This window comes from Elgaria multicarinata, chromosome 1, assembly GCF_023053635.1.
Source record: "Elgaria multicarinata webbii isolate HBS135686 ecotype San Diego chromosome 1, rElgMul1.1.pri, whole genome shotgun sequence".
In the NCBI taxonomy this organism is placed as follows: domain Eukaryota; kingdom Metazoa; phylum Chordata; class Lepidosauria; order Squamata; family Anguidae; genus Elgaria; species Elgaria multicarinata.
In genome coordinates this window covers 121,393,097-121,414,512 of record NC_086171.1, presented here as the reverse complement: position 1 = coordinate 121,414,512, position 21,416 = coordinate 121,393,097, and the positions used below count along the sequence as shown (strand labels likewise).

General features: G+C 41.7%; 1 protein-coding gene across 2 annotated transcripts in view; it reads right to left on the bottom strand.

Annotated features, from left to right (window-relative positions):
- The window catches only part of CDC14A (cell division cycle 14A), an 85,339-nt gene extending 67,394 nt beyond the window's left edge, over positions 1 to 17,945 (bottom strand). Inside the window, exons 1-2 of one of the 2 annotated variants that reach the window (XM_063135693.1) lie at positions 17,492 to 17,945; positions 16,770 to 16,860 (exon numbers count right to left, since the gene is read on the bottom strand). In XM_063135693.1, the coding sequence (XP_062991763.1) occupies positions 16,770 to 16,860; positions 17,492 to 17,606 (206 nt within the window). In that variant the 5' untranslated portion in view covers positions 17,607 to 17,945. The remainder of the gene's footprint in view (positions 1 to 16,769; positions 16,861 to 17,491) is intronic. The other variant, XM_063135701.1, reaches the window with a different exon arrangement.
- Positions 17,946 to 21,416: the final 3,471 nt, after the last annotated feature.

Sequence of the window (21,416 nt, the reverse complement as noted above, 5' to 3'; positions counted from 1 at the left end):
AAACTGATCAGGTGCCCTTCTTGGCTGGGGCAGCAGCAGCAGACAGAGGTGCCTGATTCTGCCACTACTGTACACGCAGGTCACTTTTTGAGGCCGGGCAAACTAACCCGTTGGCAGAGGCAGGTGGAAGCAGCAATTTCAGTGCCCTGGAAGTAGGAGGAGGAGTATTGCCATCTCCTTCTCAACTGAAAGATGAGAAAGTAGTATCAGGACTTTGCTCATCATTTTCCATCATCATCATATTATTATGAGTGGCTGTGCTTAGTTACAGTTCATAAACTCAACTCTGAAGGAAGGAAGGAACCCAAAGGGATCCATCCCTATACCTACCTATCCTCCAATTAAGGGGATGCCAAAGCAAAGCATCTCTCCCTGTCTATGGTTTTGGCACCACTGTGCCCGCCTTGCTGGGTCGGTTTGCACTTTTACGCTGCACAATTGAAAATAGAGACAATCTTGGGCTTGCTGAGTTCTGTGCTCCTCAATCATCACTGACTGCTGGTTCTTCTGACTGAGTCTGTGACTGCCTGTGTGAAGCACTTGCACAGGTGTCCAGTATTGTTGTTCTGCTTTGCGTAGCCACTAGCCACATTCTCTGTGCTGTACCTACCTAGTCCCTAACTTACAGTCCTTCACTGCTAATTGGAGTCTGAATGGGAACACCCTCAGGCTCTGCTAGCCCAGCTTTTACAACACAAAAGGGGAGATTGATTTGCACATCAATGGATAGTGTCTGATCTTCTCTTGAATACACAGACCTTCTCTCTTTGCTAAGGGAGACTGCTTGAACTGTTCCTTTGAAAAATCCAATTTTTAAAAATTATTTGCGACAAAACCTGTGAACAGATCATTCTCAAAATTTCCATAGATGACAACCATGAACCCATCTATAATCTCAACGAGATTCATGATGGTATCTTGAAAAATGAAAAAGTTATAGCACTTTGGATTACCTGAGAAATCCAATTATAAAAAATTAATTGCAACAAAACCTGTGAACATATCATTCTCAAATTTTCCACAGATGTCAACCATTAATCCATCTGTAAGCTCCGAGGCAGATCGGGGGAAGTCCGGATCAGTCCGAGGCGGATTGGGCCTGATTAGGAAGGTCCGGATCGGGTGCCAAAGCAGATCAGGGGGGGTCTGTGCACAGCCCTAGTAGCAATAGGATATTTCTTCTTTAACAATTCTTTTCAGAAATAAATTGAATTCACCTGGCTTTTCTTTTCTGTTAGACTCTGTTCAAATTTCAATTTGACCACAACACACACACACACACACACACACACACACACAGAACAGGCAACAACAAGGGTATCTGTGCTACAATATCACAACTATCTATTTTTCTTGCGTCGGGGACATGACATTTCCTGTAATAGGGCATTTCCTGTAAAAATATGACCAAAACAAAGATGCTTTTGTAAAATCCAAAAGGTACAAATGTTGCATAGTGTTATTGTGCAAGAGCACATCAGAGTTAATATTTGTGTGTGTTTCCACAGAAAAGAAGTACATGCTATGAGAAGAGAAATTTTGTTCAGTGACAAATTCATATTGTGTCAGCACCATTTCAATGTTAGTACAAATAATATATGATATTTATTATCCTCCAATAGTTATTTTATGCATAGCTTTACTTTATTTGTCACCCAATTTTTTAAAAGATGCAACCATGTTTAAAAAGGAGGTGGAGTGAACAGTGGCTGGTCACTGTCCCCATCCTTTTTGTCTTTAGCCCTGGAAATAGCTGAGAATAACATCTGTCAGGGCTTTGAAATCTGTCTCCCCTCCCACTGAAGGAGAAATGCCTTGAAAATTCAGGGCAATCATTATATTTGAAAGGTGCAATTCATGTGTCTGACATAGATTAAGCTTGTTCCCCACATAAGCCTTGTCTCTTAGCAATAGCAGTGCAACTGCTTCTATCAGTTTCCTCATATCATTCAACTGTTGGAGCTGTTAGCTCTGTGTCTAACACCTGGGTGACAGGCAAAAAATCACTAGGTGGTTTCCCCCAACATCTGGAGGTGGGAACTGAATTCTGGCTGTCATTCAGCTTAAGTACAGGCAGAATATCCCCAAGGGCTGCTTCCATCCTCGTATGTCAGGTAAAGATTCACCTAGTTAATTTTGTCCCATGATGCACCCAGTAAGAGTCCTGTTCCCTCTGCCCCTTATAAGACAGTTGGCAGTCCCTTTCCTTTATGAGCTACAAGGTTAGAACATAGTAAAAACCAAACAGCAGCATCGAGGCCTAGCAGTTTTGAGGTAAAAATGAAGCATGAAGGAGGCCACTCTCAGGTAGAAGCAGTCACATTATTACTGTTAAGGAATGAAGCTTATGCAGGGAAGAGGCCTATCCCACCTCAGACATATGAGCTACACCATTCAAGTATAAAAGTAGATCTTTATTTTCACAGCAACCTTCCTTCTGGAAGGGCAGAGGGGAGACACATGGGACAGGACAGATTTCACTAGCCCCAACAGAAGTCCTCCTCAGCTTATTTCTTGGGCTAAAGTAAAAAACAGGTGGGAACACTGATCACTATCCAAACAGTACGCCTTTTTAAAAAAGAAAAAAGAACTCCATATAAGACAATGTGAGTGTGTGTGTATGCGCACACTAGAATTTTAATTATAAAACCAACTCTAATACTAACCTTGCAGTCTTCCCTCCCCTCATCTCCACTTCTATGCAATCCTCATTGCCAGCAAAGAACAATGCTATCGCGCAGGAATCTATGCTCAGTATTCAATGGTGTCATTCTGTAAACTCAAATAATACTAGCGGAGCTCTCTGAATCTTTCCAATGTGCAAGTGGTTGCCCATTACACTTGTGCAAGGAGTTGTACAACCAGCTGCACAATCATGCTTGCGGAAACATAAATTTAGTTGGATTCTTCTCTTGCTCATAATTCAGAACTAGTTTCTGCTAGCGCAACATAATTTGCGCTAATGGAATGACAGAGTTGGATACTGCCCTACATATCGTAGGTACCATGTTGCTATTGCAGTGATCAGCTTTTGACTGCTTTGGAATTTCTTAGCACCTATAAGCTCTGACCATCAGCTAGATGAAATTCTGAAGTGTGTAACCATTAAGCTTTTGCCATGGGATTTCCTGCAATAAGTAAGGCTCACTGATTTGGGTGTCCCATGTCAGTTTGCCAGAAAGTGTGCTTGTCTGAGTTAACAGGAGACCAGACACTTGCACAGACACCTAAGTGGTTTGACATAAGCGTTCTCTGAAAACACATGTGTATTTTCATTAAAGTCATTTAAAATCTTGGTTTTGGAAGCCCAGGGTTTTGAGTGACATGCTGTGCAAATGAACATTCAGTTTAATAATTCTGTGAGATATTTGCCAAGACAAAAAGCTTATTGTCATATATGTTGATTACCCCCTCTATGGTGCTGGATGTGGCTAAACCTTCATTTTTCATTTTCAGTTCAAACAGAGAGGCACATTCATCTATAATGTAACTGTGGCTTGACTCTTCAGTGTTATTTGCACTTACAAGTGTCAAAGGCAAAAAAGAGAGGGAAAACAATATCGAAAAGGCAGGTACTTGTTCTACAGCAACATTATAATTATATTATTATTATTATTATTTGCATTTTTATACCGCTCAATAGCCAAAGCTCCCTGGGCAGTTCACAAAAACAAAAACTAAAAACTTCAGCTGGTACAAAACAGGGCAGCCCGTTTACTAACAGGGACTGGCTGGCGAGATCACATTACGCCAGTCCTTTTACAACTTCATTGGCTGCCAGTCCAGGTCCGGGCCCGATTCAAAGTGCTGGTATTGACATTTAAAGCCCTAAACGGTTTGGGGCCAGGTTATTTGAAGGAACGCCTCCTCCCATATGTACCTACCCGGACCTTAAGATCATCTACAGGGGCCCTTCTCCGTGAGCCCCTGCCAAAGGAAGTGAGGCAGGTGGCTACTAGGAGGAGGGCTTTCTCCGCTGTGGCACCCCGGTTGTGGAATGAGCTCCCCAGAGAGGTCCGCCTGGCGCCTACACTGTACTCCTTTCGTCGCCAGCTGAAGACCTTTTTATTCACTCAGTATTTTAACACTTAATTTTAACTTAAATTTAAATTATACTGTTTTAAGTCTGTATTTTAACCTTATATCAATTTTGCTGCGTGGTTTTATCCTGGTTGTGCTTTTTATATTGTATTTTGTATTTGTATTTTTAACTTGTTGGTTGTTTTATGATGATTTTAATTTTTGTGAACCGCCCAGAGAGCTTCGGCTATTGGGCGGTATAAAAATGTAATAAATAAATAAATAAATAAATAAAACAATTCAAAGTATAAAACAAACAGTATAAAAACATGATATAAAATACACATTAAAATGGATTAAAACATACCATATATGATTAAAACATCTTTAAAACATCCTGAAAACATTCTAAAATTTCACTGGATAGACCTGCCGGAATAGATCAGTCTTTATTGCTTTTTTAAATTCTAAAAGACTGTGAAGTTGACGAATCTCCTCCGGCAGGCCATTCCAGTCTGGGAGCAGCAGAAGAAAAGGTCCTCTGGGTAATAGTTGTTAATCTAGTTTTTGCTAGCTGAAGTGGATTCTTCCCAGAGGACCTGAGTGTGCAGGGCGGATTGTACGGGAGAAGGCGATCCAACAGGTAGCCTGGACTCAAACCATGTAGGGCTTTAAAGGTAATAACCAACACTTTGTACTTTGCCCGGAAACTAATCGGCAGCCAGTGAAGAGATTTTAAAACTGGCGTAATGTGGTCACCCCTAGGTGTACCAGTGACCAGCCTGGCTGCCATCTTTTGGACTAATTGAAGTTTCTGGACTAGGCACAGAGGTAGCCCCACGTAGAGCGCATTGCAGAAGTCGAGCCTCGAAGTTACCACTATCATGCACTACCACCATGCACTACCGTCTTTAGATCTTCCAACTCTAGGAATTTAATTAATTGAAATAGGAGTACATGATGTAGCCTACTGTCAAGTATAGTTGCTTTTGCATCTGCTCAGAGTATTTCCACTTATACAACACTAGCAAATTCCAATAAATATGCGGATGATATCCAGCTCTACCATTCCTTTTCATCAAACCCAGGTGAGGCAGTGGATGTTCTGAACCAGTGCCTGAGCACGGTAATGGACTGGATGAGGGCTAATAAACTGGGACTCAATCCAGACAAGACAGAGGTACTGTTAGTGGTTGGCTCTTCTGTCTGGCGAGGTGATGTTTGCCCTGTCCTGGACGGGGTTGCACTCTCCCTAAAGGATCGGGTCCATAGTTTGGGGGTGCTCTTGGATCCAGAACTGTCACTTGAGGCACAGGTGAACTCAGTGGCAAAGAGCACCTTTTATCAGCTTAGGTTGGTATACAAACTACGCCCTTATCTGGACAGAGATAGCCTAGCTACAGTTATCCATGCTCTGATAACCTCTCATTGGGATTACTGCAATGCGTTACACGTGGGGCTGCCTTTGAAAACTGTCCGGAAACTTTAGCTGGTACAAAACAGGGCAGCCCGTTTGGAAACTGGCCGGCGAGATCATATTATGCCAGTACTTTTACAACTTCATTGGCTACCAGTCCAGGTCTGGGCCCGATTCAAAGTGTTGGTATTGACATTCAAAGACCTAAACGGTTTGGGGCCAGGTTATTTGAAGGAACACTTCCTCTCATATGTACCTGCCTGGACCTTAAGATCATCTTCAGGGGCCCTTCTCCTTGAGCCCCTGCCAAAGGAAGTGAGGCAGGTGGCTACTAGGAGGAGGGCTTTCTCCAAAGACTTAATTCCGTTGTGGCACCCTGACTGTGGAATGTGTTCCCAAGAGAGGTCCGCCTGGCACCTACACTGTACTCTTTTCATCACCAGCTGAAGACTTTTTTATTCTCTCAGTATTTTAACACTGAATTTTAACTTAAATTTAAATTTTACTGTTCTAACTCTGTATTTTAATCTTATATCAATTTTGCTGCGTGGTTTTATCCTGGTTGTGCTTTTTATACTGTATTTTGTATTTGTGTTTTTAACCTGTTGGTTGTTTTATTATGGTTTTAATTTTTGTGAACCGCCCAGAGAGCTTCGGCTATTGGGCAGTATAAAAATCTAATAAATAAATAAATAACAGTTGTGACAGATTTCAGAAGGAGCAAAGAGACTTCATTCTAGGAGCGAGGCACTTAAGGAGTCAAGGCTCTCATGCGCTACCTCAAACTGAAACAGATACAGACCAACTACTAGAGAGTATTTTGGCCAAATGAAAGCCTATTGTGCACTAACCAGTCAAGTGTGATATGCCAAGCCTAGATCCGCTTGCAAAGAACAAAACAAGAGCTAGCATTCTTCTAGTAGAATAAGCCATTTGCCAGTTCCCAACTCATTAATTAATTACAAGTCTAAGTCAGCCTTGTTACGAATGATCATTTTTTTCTCCTTTACTTTTCACCATTTTTATTACAAGGTAAACATTATAAAAAAATAGTACCTTTGAGCAGAACAAAAACATATAACAGATATTTGCCAACTTAACATGAAGAATAGCTTCCAATAAATTGGATTGAAAATGTAATAATTGGCCTCTCCAGCTTTTTTATTTTCATTTGGCAATATACAAGCTCATTCATTTTTCTTGGCATGACAGGTTCTAATGTTTAATCATAAAATATTTAATTGGACTTGGCACAGCTACTATAGGGAATTAAAATAGCTGGCATATGAGACATGGCAGTTACAGTACAAACTTGAACCTAAGTTATCAAAGCAATGCTATTACAAATAAGATAACTGCGTTTTATTCTTACAACAGGAAACATAGGAAGAAGTTTCATGTAGATCAGTAGGATTTCAATCATCAAACTCTGATCCATAAACTTTTTTTCTTTATGTGAAAAAGTGTCAGATGATAAGTAAAAGCATAGCATACATGAATGGCTGGAATTAAGTCTTTGGAGAAAGGGGCAGGAGGAGGATGGAAGCTGTAACTATTTTGGGGTGAAATCCTACCCATTGCATCCTGATGATCAGAAACCCCTGAACTTGGAGGCTTCTGATCATCCAATGCAGGGGGAGCAGAGGAGACGATCTTCACCTCTCCGTCCTCCCACCTTGCATATTTCACTAGACAGGTTTTTTAGCCCATCTAGCAATAGTGCTTCAGAGGGGGAGAGAAAGAGGTTGACAGAGCTTCAGAGGTAACTCATATCGGAATGCCCCCCTTTCCCTCTCTGAGCTAGATTTTCCAACATTGGAAGGCAGCTGGCAAGATTCTTTCCATGCCCGACTGCGAGGGGGTAGGGGAGAAGAGTTGGATCTCTGACTACCCCTTCCAAGCTCGGAACAAAGTCCCCAATCTTGGAGGGTGGAATCCCTAGTATCATATGGCTCCTCAGACAATGTCTAGGGGACACAGGATTGCTGCCTTATTTCATTTTAAAAAATCAGATACATTAAGACATGTTAAGAATAAAAACAGAAGCAGATAACAAAAAAGACCAAAGTATGGAGCAGCAAATCAGGAAGTTTTAGAATCCAGTCATAAGCTTGCCTACTCAGAACTAAAAGTTATTCTAAAGACTGCAGCCTTAACCTACCTTCAAAAAGACAGTAGGAAGGAAGCTGTGTGTTCCTTTCTGGAATTCTTCTTCAAGAACACCAAGGCTGCTACAGAAATGGCCCTGCTCCTTTTTGTAGGCTACCCTACTTTCCCCATAAGATGGACTCTGAAGTAGAACTCAACAGAGTATCTTCAGGGCTTGAGCTTGGGCTGGGGGATCTTGTACAGGAGATGTTCCCTGTGGGAGGGGGCAGCTGCATTCTGTACTAGAATGAAGTTTCCGGACAGTCTTCAAGGGCAGTCCCAAAATGGAACATTTTCTCTTTCTGGAAGTCAAAGGAACTTTGATTGGTATCTTGATCCATGAACTACGTTTACAGGACTACCCTATGATGGGCAAATCCATCTTTTATACCATCATATGAACAATTACTTAAATTGCACAGGTGAACCTGACTTCATGATGGCTGAAACACCATGGGGATGATGCACAAGGCAAGGATCAAGAATTCTGACCCAGTAATAGTAATAGACAGTGTCTATCACACAATCCTACATCGCCTAGAACAACAGTCATGATGCTTTCAAAGTGTTTTATCCTGTTTGGTGTAGGTCTGGCCTAAGTCAACATAGAATTGGTCATATTCAGGATGAAAAGATAATTTCTAGATATAGATTTATCTTATAACAGTTACAAAACCATAAAGAGAATAAAAGATGGTTCAGAATGCCTAATGCTTTGCCTGTGCCATCTGCCTCCCCACGATTCTCAGCCCTAGATAGGCCAAATCCACTGAATTTACAGTCACCTGGCAAGTTCTGGAGTTTTCTCCAGCACTGCATATATTGAGGCTACAAATATTGACACTACATATATAGAAGGCTCATGATACTGTACCGTACTGATACCAGCCTGTGATGTCAGAAAAGCCTTCCAGGTGCACAACAGAATCTGCTGAATTATGCTAACTAAGAACATCTTCCAATCCAATCCTGTTTGATCCAAACCACAGATCTGCTGTAAATTATGACTTGACCAACATCTCCAAAGAAAGGCAACACTTTATTCACACCTAAGACATGTTTAGGGTCTGCTCAAGAAAGAATCACCAAAATGTCTTGAAAACAGGAGCCATCAAGTTCAACAGTATGAGCGGAGACTTGCCCTGGTTAACTAAAAGAGTGTTTTAATTTTATACTCTCTCAAAAATTAAATAATTAGTTAAACCTGTAAAGTAAAATTAAGATCATAAATCTCTTCAGGAAGTACACACATGTATAAAATCACTATGAGGATTAATAAAATTTATGCTACCAATTTAAAAAGTATAAACAAGTTTAAAGCTGCAGTAAATCTTTTTTTAAGTTTAAAATCTTTTTTAAGTGCACACACTCTGACAAGTCAAATGTAAATGGGTAAGGCAAGCCAAGAAGGAATTTGAGGAGCACATTTCTTAAGATAAAAAACACACGTCTAATGCATCAGAAACAGTAAGCAAGACAAAGAGATTTGATGTTTAAACAACAATTAAGTTGTAACTATCAGAGGTAGACATTCTTTTATTAAATTTATATCTGGCCTTTCTGCCAAAAGTGTCTCTGAAGGTAGCTAACAAGAATAAAGCCAGCCTCCTTATCAAAAAAGTAGAAAGCAGTCCATGCAACACCATTTTAATTACATAACGCAGAAAATTATGATATATCAGCCCCACTTTTTCCCCAAGTAAATTACTAGAAAGCATGATCAAGGCCGGTGTTATTGAAGAATAACTGCTGAGGTGTAGTCTTTGGAAAAGAAATCGCGCTTCAATGGACTTTTAGGAAACTAAGCAATCATAGGGTAAGTCGGAAAAAAAGCCCTCCTACAGATTATTCTTGCCTTCTTTTTAACCTCCCACACACATACACACAGGGTGCGTTCGGATGACACTTTAGTCCAGAGTGGAAATAGTCCACTCCATGGATGGCTATATGTGTGGCATCTTTCGGCAACACGAAAATGCTGCTCTGTGGAGTGGACTATTTCCACTCGGTTGAGTTGTTATCTCTCCCACCTACTCTTGGCTCCTCCCACCGAATGGCGGTGCTGGTTACCGCTTACCTTACTAGGGCGCTGCCGTTCCATGGAGGGGGGTAAGGGAGTAGGATAGTCTCACCGCTCGGAGACACGGCGCACCCATTGCCAAGTGACGGCCAGAGCAGCAGATCAATCCCACCTCCTGTCAAGAGGACAGGGTGGCTACAACTACTCCGCCCACTGCCCCGTTGCTATGGAAATAACAGCGACAGAGGGCTGCACAAGGATCTGAACTGCTGCTGTGACGAGCAGGTCAGATTCTTCCACATCCCTTCCCTATTCATGTGAACAGAAGGGGAATCCTTTGCTGAAGCAGGAAGGATGCAGGGGAATCGGAGGCGCAAGCATCCCTCCTGCCTCAGCAAAGGATTCCCCTTCTGTTCACATGAATGGGGACGGGATGTGGACGGATCCAACCTGATCGTCACAACAGCAGCTCAGATCCTTGCATGGCAAGGTTATCTCCACTGGTTATTTTTTTGGAAATAACCAACCGTGGCGTGAGTTTTGCCCAACAGATGATACTTTAGTCAATGGGGAACTATTTAATTAACGGTTTATTAAATAGTCCACTGCTGACTAATGTATCATCTGAACTGAACCATAGTTTCACAATGGAGAAAGTAGATAGTGGAGTTCCTCAACAATACATATTGGAATTAGCGTTGCTTAACTTTTTCGTATTTCATATGGATTTGAGTGTGAACAAGATACTCATGCTTGCAGATGACACTAGATCTTTCAGGATGGTGAAATTCCAAGCTGCAGAAAAGGTCCAAAAGGAACTTTCCAAATTTGATGACTTAGTACAAACAAATGACAGATAAGCTTCAATTCATATAAACACAATACCAAAAACCTCAACAAAGTTGGGATCTCAATGTTTTTCTAGATAGTCACAATCAGTATGGTGGATCATGACAAATCATTAAAAGCGTTAGTTGGTAGCAAGGCAGGTTGTGTACAAATTTAACAACAGGAAAAGACTGAAAAGAAAAACATGATGCCATATACAAACCTATAATATGTACCATTTAGAATATTGTCACAGTTCTGCTTGCTGTATTCAGGAAGGATTAAAGTTTGAAAAGGTACAGAAAAGGTAAGCAACTCAAATGGTAAGGGGTTAAAGCCCTCTGACAAAAGGCTTAAGAGGCTATGAGTTTTTAGTTCTAAAAATGATGATTAAAGGATCACATGGAGAGTCATGTATGGAGAAACTAGACAGATTTTTCTTAGAATATTAAAACGTGACATCATGGATGGGTTACCTATGGATACAGACAGGTTGCTTACCTGTAACCGTAGTTCTTCGAGTGGTCATCTGTGCATTCACACCCACATGGGCTCTGCGCCTGCGCAGAGCATCTTCGGGAAACTTCCATAGCTAGAGGCATTTTAGGCGGGAACCCTCCCCCACCGTCAACTGTGCAAGTTCAACGGTTCCCGACTTCCCCTCAGTCTCTGTCGACCGCCATTGTGCTTGCATCGTTAGGGAAGCTATAGTGAAAACTATTGAGTTCGGAGGCGTTTCTTCTAGTATTTGTTCTTCAAATTTTATTCTCTCTTCTAAGTGTGTATTCTTTTGATTGTTATTTTATCTTTGTGGTTTGCGTTTGTTTGTTTATATCTCTAACGCGATCTCCGATCGCCCGTCAGGGCGCATGGCCCTCAGGGCACCATTTAGAAAATGTTCCCGCTGTGGTAGTAAATTGCCGCCATCTGATGGCCACAGCTTTTGTTTGCTCTGCCTAGGAGAGGGTCACATTCTTCACACCTGTTCACATTGTCAGGCTTTTTCAAGGCAAACAAGAAGACACCGCTTGACATCATGGATGGGTTACCTATGGATACCAGGATGTTTCGAGGAGCTGTGTTTTAGATATGTATTTTAAACAGCAACCATCACCTACCAGTTATACCAAGTCGGGTAGGCCACCTGATACTTAAGAAACCCATCTAAACTCCATTGATGGTGGGCAGGGGGGTTCAATTCAAAACACTTAAAAAGAGTTCCCTGAAACTAGAGAAGATTCCAAACCTCTGAGTTGTATGAGGCCAACAGGCAGAATGTGTAGGGCGTGTGAAATTATCATCTAGATGGAAGCATCTGGTGATAAAAATACTGATTTATTAAAGAAAGTGTGTAAAGGCTTTAAAAGGTGAAAATTGTGGAGAAAAGAGAGAAGAAGATAAAGTAATAAGGTACTTTAGTTTAAATTTTGTCTAGCTTCCTGGTGTTTCAAAAATCTAGGCCATCTTTAGAGAATAAATGCTGCCACTCCTTGAAAATGAAAGAGGAAAAAGAGCAAGGTCTTCTGTACCATCTTATCCCAACAGAATAAAAGAACACATTGAGAACTCCCTTTAAAAAAACTGACTAACTAAGCAACTTCATTCCAATTACAGTGCAACCAAAACGGGGGAGCAAGTCTGCATGGAAAATAAGAAATCTGTGAAGGAGAGAGTACAAAATGACAGGATTTAAAAAGGTGAGACACACTAAATCACAGAGGAAAACGCTACATGACTACACATGCACACGATGGCCTGAGGAGCAGGCTGCTTTACAACAAGGCTTTTAAGTTTCCAAAATGAAACTCTTTAAGTGTACACCTTGGAATCTTCACTTCTTCCTATAAGCAATTCATATGAAGCAAAAAACAAACAAACCCTACCAAGTGAACAGCTTATGAAATCCTTGTCACCTCAAGGCAGAAACATACGGTTAACAAGAAAAACAATGGGATTGCAGAATTGTGGTACTCATTTGCAAAGATGGACTGCACTACCTCTGAAATCCTTCCTGTGCTATGGCTCTACAATGGACTACTTCAAAGAATGGCTTCTTTTGTTGTACCAGAAGCAGGTAATTAGTTATGTAATACAGAGTATTTGAGCTACCTAGGATACTCCTTAGGTTTTGATCGTCTTGTAAATTACCATGATTACAATACAATTATTCTTAAATTAGAGCTACAAATTTTAAGACAACATTCTCCAGCCAAACACCAAAAGCCCCCAATTTTGCATGACTAAGAAATGGATTTTTAGAGACTTCCTGGTGGTTTAACTACCTACTAACAAGAAGTATAATTATTGCTATACAAAAATGATCAAGGATTGTGGGTTGACAGGAATAGGATTATATATTAGTTAAGTTTTTAAAATGTTGGAAAGTTCAGCTAATGGAGCTAGCGTCATAGGTATTCTTAGGCACAGTTGGGCATCGTATCATTTGAAAATGTAACATTCAACATGCCTAGTTCATTGAATCTTAAGAATGATTACAGGGCACACTCTTATGCATATTTAGACAGAAAAAGACTTACAACGCTGAGCATTCCCAAACCAGGCTGGCAGGTAAGCGGTGGGAGTTGTAGGACTGTCTAAACATGCATAGGATTGTGCCTAAATCTATTGAATAAGAAGTGTCAGGACCAAATTGCCTTAGGAGGAGAGTCATAGCAGTATCATCAGCACTTTATTTCCATCAATATTAACAAAATCTCAAATACTACAAGTTTGTTTCACGAAGCTTGTATGCAGTAAGAGCTACTAATTTTTGTGAACTGCCAAGAGAGCTTTGGCTATTGGGCTGGATAAAAATGTAATAAATAATAAAAATAAATAATAATAAATAATAATGATGATGAAAAAGCAGGGCACTAAACATGGTATCCTTTCCATTCTACTCCTCCCTTCAAATATTCTGCATACACCTAACAATGTAACTGTATTATAATTGTGCCATATTACTTCTACATTGCTTGACCTTATCATAACAAATAGGGTGTCATCCTTTGGGAAGTGCCCTAGAGGCTTATGAGTATCCTATGTAGAGCAAGAGACACCTTGTGCCTCCCGCTCTGTATTTTAACTACATGGGCAATTTCATCCTTCTAGTGGAAGATTCAGGAGGGAGGTGAAGAGGCTGGAGACAGCTGGGGATACCTAGTATTCCCATGTCCTCAGTCTCCTCCCCACCCCACCCCCGGAATGCCTCCTTTCCCCTCCTACAAACGCATAACTGCAGCCACTGTGGTTCTCCCCACGCTGGCTGTGAGGGGGCAGGGGAGAATGGTTTTCTGGCTCTGAGCTCAGATCCAGGAAACCAAAATATCCTATGTCCCCCAGACACTATCTAAGGGTCATAGGATTGTTCCCTCAAAAATTAAGTCAACCCAGAGCAGATTTTTTAGAGGGAACAGACAGAAAGAAAGATTGCTTCCTGCTCCATTCTGCCAATAGGATATCCTACTGGTTCAGAAGCATTTGTGGATGGAAGGAATCCTTTCATTCACATTGCCATAAGAGCAACACGTTTATATTTATCACACTTCTTAGGGATGGTTTCCCCACACACACACAATGTTAAACTTTGGAAATATTCAATCTGACTAACATGTTACGAATTCTGTAAATACATTTTTAGAAATGGAAATTAAATGTTCTGCCCCACATCCCTAAGTATGTACATAATCTGCAATATTCACCAACTAATAAGCATACAGAGAGGACCCATGCTAGGCCAATAAAGAGAAAGATCCTGAAATGTAAACACTATGTATGTTCATAGCATTTGGCCTCTTTAAGATCACTATATGTTAGAACTGTCCTTTAAAGGATTAGTCCTACACCTTGGACAGTAGTCATGGGTTCACGTCTGCTCCAGTTTGTGTTACTTTCTCCCTTGACTACATGTGATTCCTTCTTCCCACACTTCAGGAGATATGCTGCCACCAATTTTTTTCATCAAGTTATTGATCCTTACTATCTGTTATGATATACCCACTCTGTCTGGCAAATGAAGTAATCCTAGCAATCTATTACATTTTATCACACCAGCCAGAAGGGACATTGATGGTCTGTTCAGATGTCATGCTAAGCCATGATAGCTAAGCGTTCTGAGCTAACTATAGTAGTATAGTGTGTTGTGTGGGGGGGAGAAAAACATGACAACGATGGTTACTGAATCACTCATCTAACTTTCCCCCCTACAGCAGAGTTAAGGGGTCCTAGGGTGGCTTACTGTGACGTCTGGCAGGCTCCCCGGTGGTTAAAACAGGCTCCAGGTGGTTTATCAGCCGCAACTAGAGACAGTGAGATACAGGAACCATGCAGTGTGGTGGTTTGCCTATCCCTCCCCTCTCCATAGTTATCATAACAACAACCCTCCGCTCCGGTGTGTGTGAACAGGGCCTAGGAGTCAGAGAGCAGTGTGGAATTCCTCAGATATTTCTAGAACCCAAGTGTAATGTCTCATTGTAACTTGTCAACATGGACCTGAAATCAGTAAGAAAATCATTGTTGGCAAGCATGTACCACCATCCTCAGCACGAACTTAATAATGTTTTGATTTTTAATTATGACCAGTGGTTATATTGTATAGCTGATCATAATTAAAAGAAAGTGTATATTCTTATAGTTTACTTCCTGGATATGTTATACATGTTAGGTGGTAGTTTAAAAAACCCCAATCATCATCATCTGTTAGCTAAGCCAAGTCCCTTCATTGAGCAGTTTAAGATATTCAAGAGTAAGAGTTACAATTGAGGTATGTAGGATAGTTAACACAACAGCTATTTATACAGTACACCATAGCTTACTACTATTGAAAATGGATCTTTTAAATACAATCTCTTTTTTAGTGATAAACATTTGAGAGAGGATATTTAGGACACAATCCACCAAAGATTAGCTGCAATATACACACCAAACCTAGGAATAAGCACAATTGAATGCAATGTGGCTTACCTCTGAGCAAACACATATTATTACTATTATTAATTATTATTATTATATTTATTTGTATCCCGCCTTTTGCCCAATGCTGTGCCTCAAGGCAGATGCTGGGCCTCAATACACATATAGGATTGAATTGTATGTCCCAGTGAAAGGATAGCACTACTAAATTTGATTTGACGAATATTGCTCTAAAGAGAGCAAAAATATGTGGGCACTAAATTCAATTCTAAGGAGACACAAAGGCTTTGAGCCTTCCCTCCACTAACATTCTAACCCCCCCATGTTTTACTTACATTTTATTACAGTGCTCCTGACTAATCAACTAGAGTCGAGGTATTATTGTAAAGTATTACTAACAACTTACTGCAAATCCCTCCCCTCGTTCCATCTGCCCTAAATCTTGCATATTAAGGGCAACCCTCCTCTGCCAAGACAACATGATTATACTGTGTTTGGGGAAAGGAACTGCAGCAGAGAATGTACAGGCAGTGTTGCAATCTAAGTGAGCGTTGGAAAAAGATAGTTTCTTAAAAGCTCTGGTTGTTATTCTCTGTGGACACTTGAATTTCCGGTGTTGTCCCAAGAAGGTGTTGGACAATCTCAATTACAGCCTACTAATCAAGAAAAATCTGATATATACAAGAGCTGCTTAATGAAATCATGATTTTAGTAAGAACCGTGTTTTAAAGTTCACTAAACTGCAGTTGACATTATAATCTTGAAATGACCCATTGTATGTATGCGCACTTAATGCTGCAAATTCAATACACATTGTTAATGGCTAATATAATGCAAGTATCATGCACTCTACAGATTTGCGGAGTAGTAGTTGAGCCATGATGTTTTGCTCTTTCATCAAATTGTAGGAAGAGAGACTTAAAACTAAACATTTCGGGACAGATAAACTCACTTTTCTTTAAAAAAAGAAAAGAAAGAAAGAAAAAGGATAGATTGTGATTGAACACAATGCTCTAAATACAGAAACAGAGGTCTTGCTATAGTTGCCAAACTGAAAATCACGTAAGAGTAGGATCCATTTGACAAAAGCAAGAAATGGGGTAGGGGAAGAGAAAAATATCCATTTTCTATTTAAGATTCCAACTAAGATATAATTAATCTTAAAGATAGGCTTTGTGGCTTTAAAAATAACCCATTGGCAACACATTATCGCTAACCGACCCTAGATGACAAGGGTATTTTACTTTGTTTTGGATTGTGTTTGAGAGACAGAGAGAACAACCTACTCCAATCGCTTGGCGACAGGCTTGAAAAGACAAAAAAAAAAAAAAAACACTTCAAATGAGAAAACGAAAGTGAGCAGGAGTGCTGGGAGGAGGGAGGCCAGAGAGAAAGGCAAAGGGAAAAAAAGAGAGAAAAACTTACTTTTCATAAACAAGTTCCTCGTCCGTACAGAAATAGTGGGTGTTTACTGTGCTTTTGGCTCTATTCCGTAAAGTAGCAAAATATAGTCGGTCTGAAGAAAGGGGAAAAAGTTTAAAAGGCAATGAATTGCCCTTGAAATAATAACTTACATTTAAGTACAAGTTGATCGGTAGCTCTCACTACACAGCATTTGCTGCAAGCGTTATTTAAAATCTACTCTTGAGGCAGACGCTGTAATTTGAGTTAAAGCTTAGGGACATCGCCTTGGGGTTACAATCCCCCAAACAAAATTTACGAGTACGGCTAAATGTATTAGGGCTTACTCCCGAGCAAACATAGTTAATCACCCCCCCCACCAGAGTAAACGAACTACCCATGCCTAACTCTTCTCTCCACTTAATATGTGTGTGTGTGGGGGGGGGCATTACTGCTCTTCCAAAGGGGAAAAGAAGCCCTCAAATTCCGTCTCCCCGCCATGGCAGGGGGAAAGTTTACGTTTTGGGGGGACAGACCCAAAGTCGTTCCTTTGCTTCACCTCAGGGAAACTTTTTGTTGTTGTGATCATCCCTCCACCCCCGAGGGCAGGTGCCTCCGAAGTAGGCAGAAAGCGAGTTCCGGGGTAGGTGGGGGGGCAAAGCAGAGTTCTTGCGTCCCCAGCCCGGCGCCGCCGCCCGCCCTTCTACACCGGGGCTCCCAGTGGGGCGCCCCTTCTCCTCTCTCACCTTTGAGGAACTCTGAAGCTCCCACTAGCTGCTCCGAGGCAACGGGCGGAGCCGGCTCCATCCTAAAGAGGGCGCGGAGGTGCGTAGACGCGCGGGAAGACGTCTCCACACTCATGAGCGGCGGCTTGTTCTTTATCGGCGGCAGCAGCCAGCAATAGCCGAGGCGGCGGCGGCGGCGGCACTAGCACCGCTGTTCAGCCGGATTCAGCGAAAGAGGCGCCAGCAGCGGGACATGCCCAGAGAACGCGGACCCGCCGCCCGCCTGGGTCTGGACTGCTGCTGCTGCCGCCACCAGAGAACTCCTTCCCCGCCGCCGCCCGCATGGGATGGAACTGAGCGCGCGAAGGAGGAAAAGCCGAGGGCTCCGGGACCCAGCCACCAGCCTGAGTGGCGGAAAGAAGCAGGGAGCCGGCCGAAGGGTGGGGTGGAAGGGATTTCTTCGTCCCCGTCCCGCCCTCCGGCGGCTTAAAGGGGCAGCGCCCGGTTACCAAGCGCCCGGCGCTGCGGTAGCAACCACGTTACCAGGGCTTTGTTACACACACGCACTTTGCCTCAGGCGGAGACGCAGGGGGCCCGGCCGGGCGAGCGTTTCCGAAGGGCTTGCCCCTGCCTCGAAGCTCTGGCCTACACTGCACCCCGTTGAGTTTTGAAAGGAGCGCAGCAGCTCGGCACTTCCTCCGTACTCCTGTCTCGTCCGAGGCCTCAAGGAGAAAGAACCCAGTCCCGCTCGGCCCTGCTGGGGCGATGAAATCCCTTAACAGCCCGAGCCTACGCATGCTTATTAGGAAAGTAGCCCCATTGAAATCAATGGGATTTTACTCCCAACGTGTGCAGATGATAGCTTGAGTCATAGTGATCGTGTGGAGTAAGTGCCATTGAACTCGGTCCCTGTGCCACCGACTTCCAAGTCAGTATCCGTCACCTCAGGCACACCAACCTACCCCAACCTGGTGCCCTCCAGATGTGTTGGGGGACACCAGGTTGGGGAAGGCTGCGCTAACTCCTTTAACACCCTATAGACTAACTGCCTTTTGGAGCACTTGCCACTCCAGGGCTGTTTTAATACGTTGCAAAAACTAAAACTAGATTTACCCACCCTTTCAAGGTGCATAGTACTCAAAGCCAGGGCACATTATTTTGGCACACAAAGCACAAAAATTGCACAAGTGCCTCCTTTCCTTCCTAGCAGAATATATTATATATATAATCATACAATTTGCTGCCTTTTCATAACAACCCAAATCAGCTGCTTCATTGTGCCTAATGGTTAGGGTGAGCCCTGCTTTGTAGCTGAGGCAACATCTGCCAAATGCTACTGTTGAAGTCTCAGGGAGAGACTTCACAGTCTTAGTTGCCCTATCCTATGCATGTTTATATAGAAGTAAGCCCAATTTATTCAACAGGCCTTAATTCAAAGTAAACCACTCTCTGTGGATGAAGTTGGAAATACACAGTGCAAGTCAGTTCTACCCAGCTCAGTGGGCCTTACTCCCACATAATTTTGCATAACTTTGGTCATAAGAGAGTAGTTATTCTGGTGTAATCAATGCCGAAGTAGCAGCAGCTTTCTCAGTCCCTGAGATTTGTCATACATCTGCTCAGGATGACTGGTAATAAATCACATATTTCTCTTCACAAATTGAAAGCAGAAACAAGCAAAACAATGAAGCAAGGAAAGCTACTCAGCCCAATGTAGTAACTTAACACACAATAAATCCAACTCGCAATATTAGTTCATAATCATACAGGCTATGACAAAAACTGATGCCCCTCTATTTTCTTCCCTCAATACAATTTATTTATTTATTACATTTTTATACAGCCCTTTAGCCAAGGCTCTCTGCGCAGTGCACAATTAAAACCATAAAATACAACAAGTACTAGGTAAATTAAAAATGTTAAACATTAAAAAAGACAATATGAAACCAGCTAACTTAAAATCCAGGGAAAACCTGTGTGAAAAGGAAATTTCATCTGAAGTCTTATACAAGCCCATTAAAAGAAGGATATCTCACACACTGCCTGATAAAATTAAAAACAGAGCAGGAAGTGAGAAGATGCAAGAAATTTCTCTAGAAGACTTGCAGTGCTAAGGGATCAACACATGTAAACGTGTTTAGCTAAAGAGAGCCTAGGATTGTTTCAGATGGTCTGGAGTCCACATGTAGTTTAGGATTCTTATCTAGCTGAGCATATATGTTTAATTACTTCAATTACCACAACTGACTGCATTCTTATTGCCAGTATGAGTAAAAGCTAGGATTGTCACCTTGAGGCAATGTAGAACTCATACTTTACACCTCAACAGATACACAGTAGGTCTGGCTCCAGTTTGAGGATGCTCAGGGCAAAGTATTCTCTGGTGGAGCCTCTCCGCTGTTAGTGGGCCCCAGCAGACGTACCTGGTAGTGGTGACCAGCAGCAAGAGCAGCAGCAGTCCAGACAGTGCCAAATAGCTGTGAGTGGGGTGCCATTTTAATTTCCCACAATGCCTCAGAATGATGCTACAGTAGGGGCATTGTGGATGTGAAGACAACTTCCACAGAGTTGCTAACCATCATGGTATTGTTGCTCTCTGGTCCTTTGTGTAGTCCATCAGTTCCTGTTGCTTACTAGCTACAGGAGGTATTCCAGGAACATACTTAGACATTTCTGCACTGACATATCCACAGAGATTCAAATCTGCATATGCAAATCCTCCATATCTCTCAAAATGCTTTTGAGAGGGCAGTGACAGACCGATCTGCTGGTTTGGCTTGACACTTTACACTTCCATTCTTCTGTGATTGCTATTTATGTACTGCCCACAGTCATAACTTTTTATTATGTTTTATTTGATTTGTACTGACAAATAGCCCTGTTTCATACCCACAATTATTGAATGTAGATTAGCATCATCTCTCCATTCATAAACTTACAGTAAAAGAGTGGAAAATGTGACTTCTCTTACTGAACACATGTTAAATAAAGGATATTAGGCAATTAACCCAAATGCAGTGATCCGTAGTATGCAACCTGATCCTATGAATGTTGACTCAGAAACAAGCCCTTGGGAGTTCAGTGAACCTTATTTGCATACAAGTGTACATAGGATTGTGGTCTTAGGTTTCTACCAAAGTAAGATTTACTATACTGGTGTTGGAGGTGATCCCTAGGTAACACCATACTTTTGATTATTATTATTATCATGGTTAAGTGATAAAAAATATGTTGCTAACTGACACACACACACACACCTCAAAAGCCTGGCAGACACTTATTGTGTTCAACAGTTTGAATTGCAGATGTCAATTGGTGCTTTTCACAGCATGGAGATAATTATTATCACTAGTTGACAACTGCAGGCGAATCAGCTGTTAAAGGACACTGCTATAGTGGCAGGTTGCAAAGCTGGCTAACCTATTTAAAATTTACCAGATCTACAAACATTGTTTAAAGGATAGGGAGGCATTTCTAGATTTACTAATAGATTAAAACCAAAGCTATGGTAGTTATGCTGAATACATAATTAAAATGATATGATGTTGTGGATGTTCTCATCTCTGATTTCTTCCTATATATTCTTTATCTACTCCACCCACACTTGTTCACCTTTCAATGAAGAAATAAAATAACAGCCATAACTAGGATGAATTAATCCAACACAAATCCTGGGAAATATCCCAACTCATGATGTAGAAAGGCACTTCGTCATGGTGTGCTGTTCCTAAGAGACAGTTCAGGCTAAACTGACAGATTGGGAATTCTCACCTTCTTCTTCGCCTTTCCAAACAGCTGTGTGCACAATGGCAGTTATAAACTGGGAGGAGCCAACATATTCCTTAGGACCACCCCTATGCTAAAGACAGCCTATCATACACAAACACCTGACTTCCGCTGCATATGGTTGGTCTGTGACTCTGGCTCAAATTTTTAAAAGTCTACC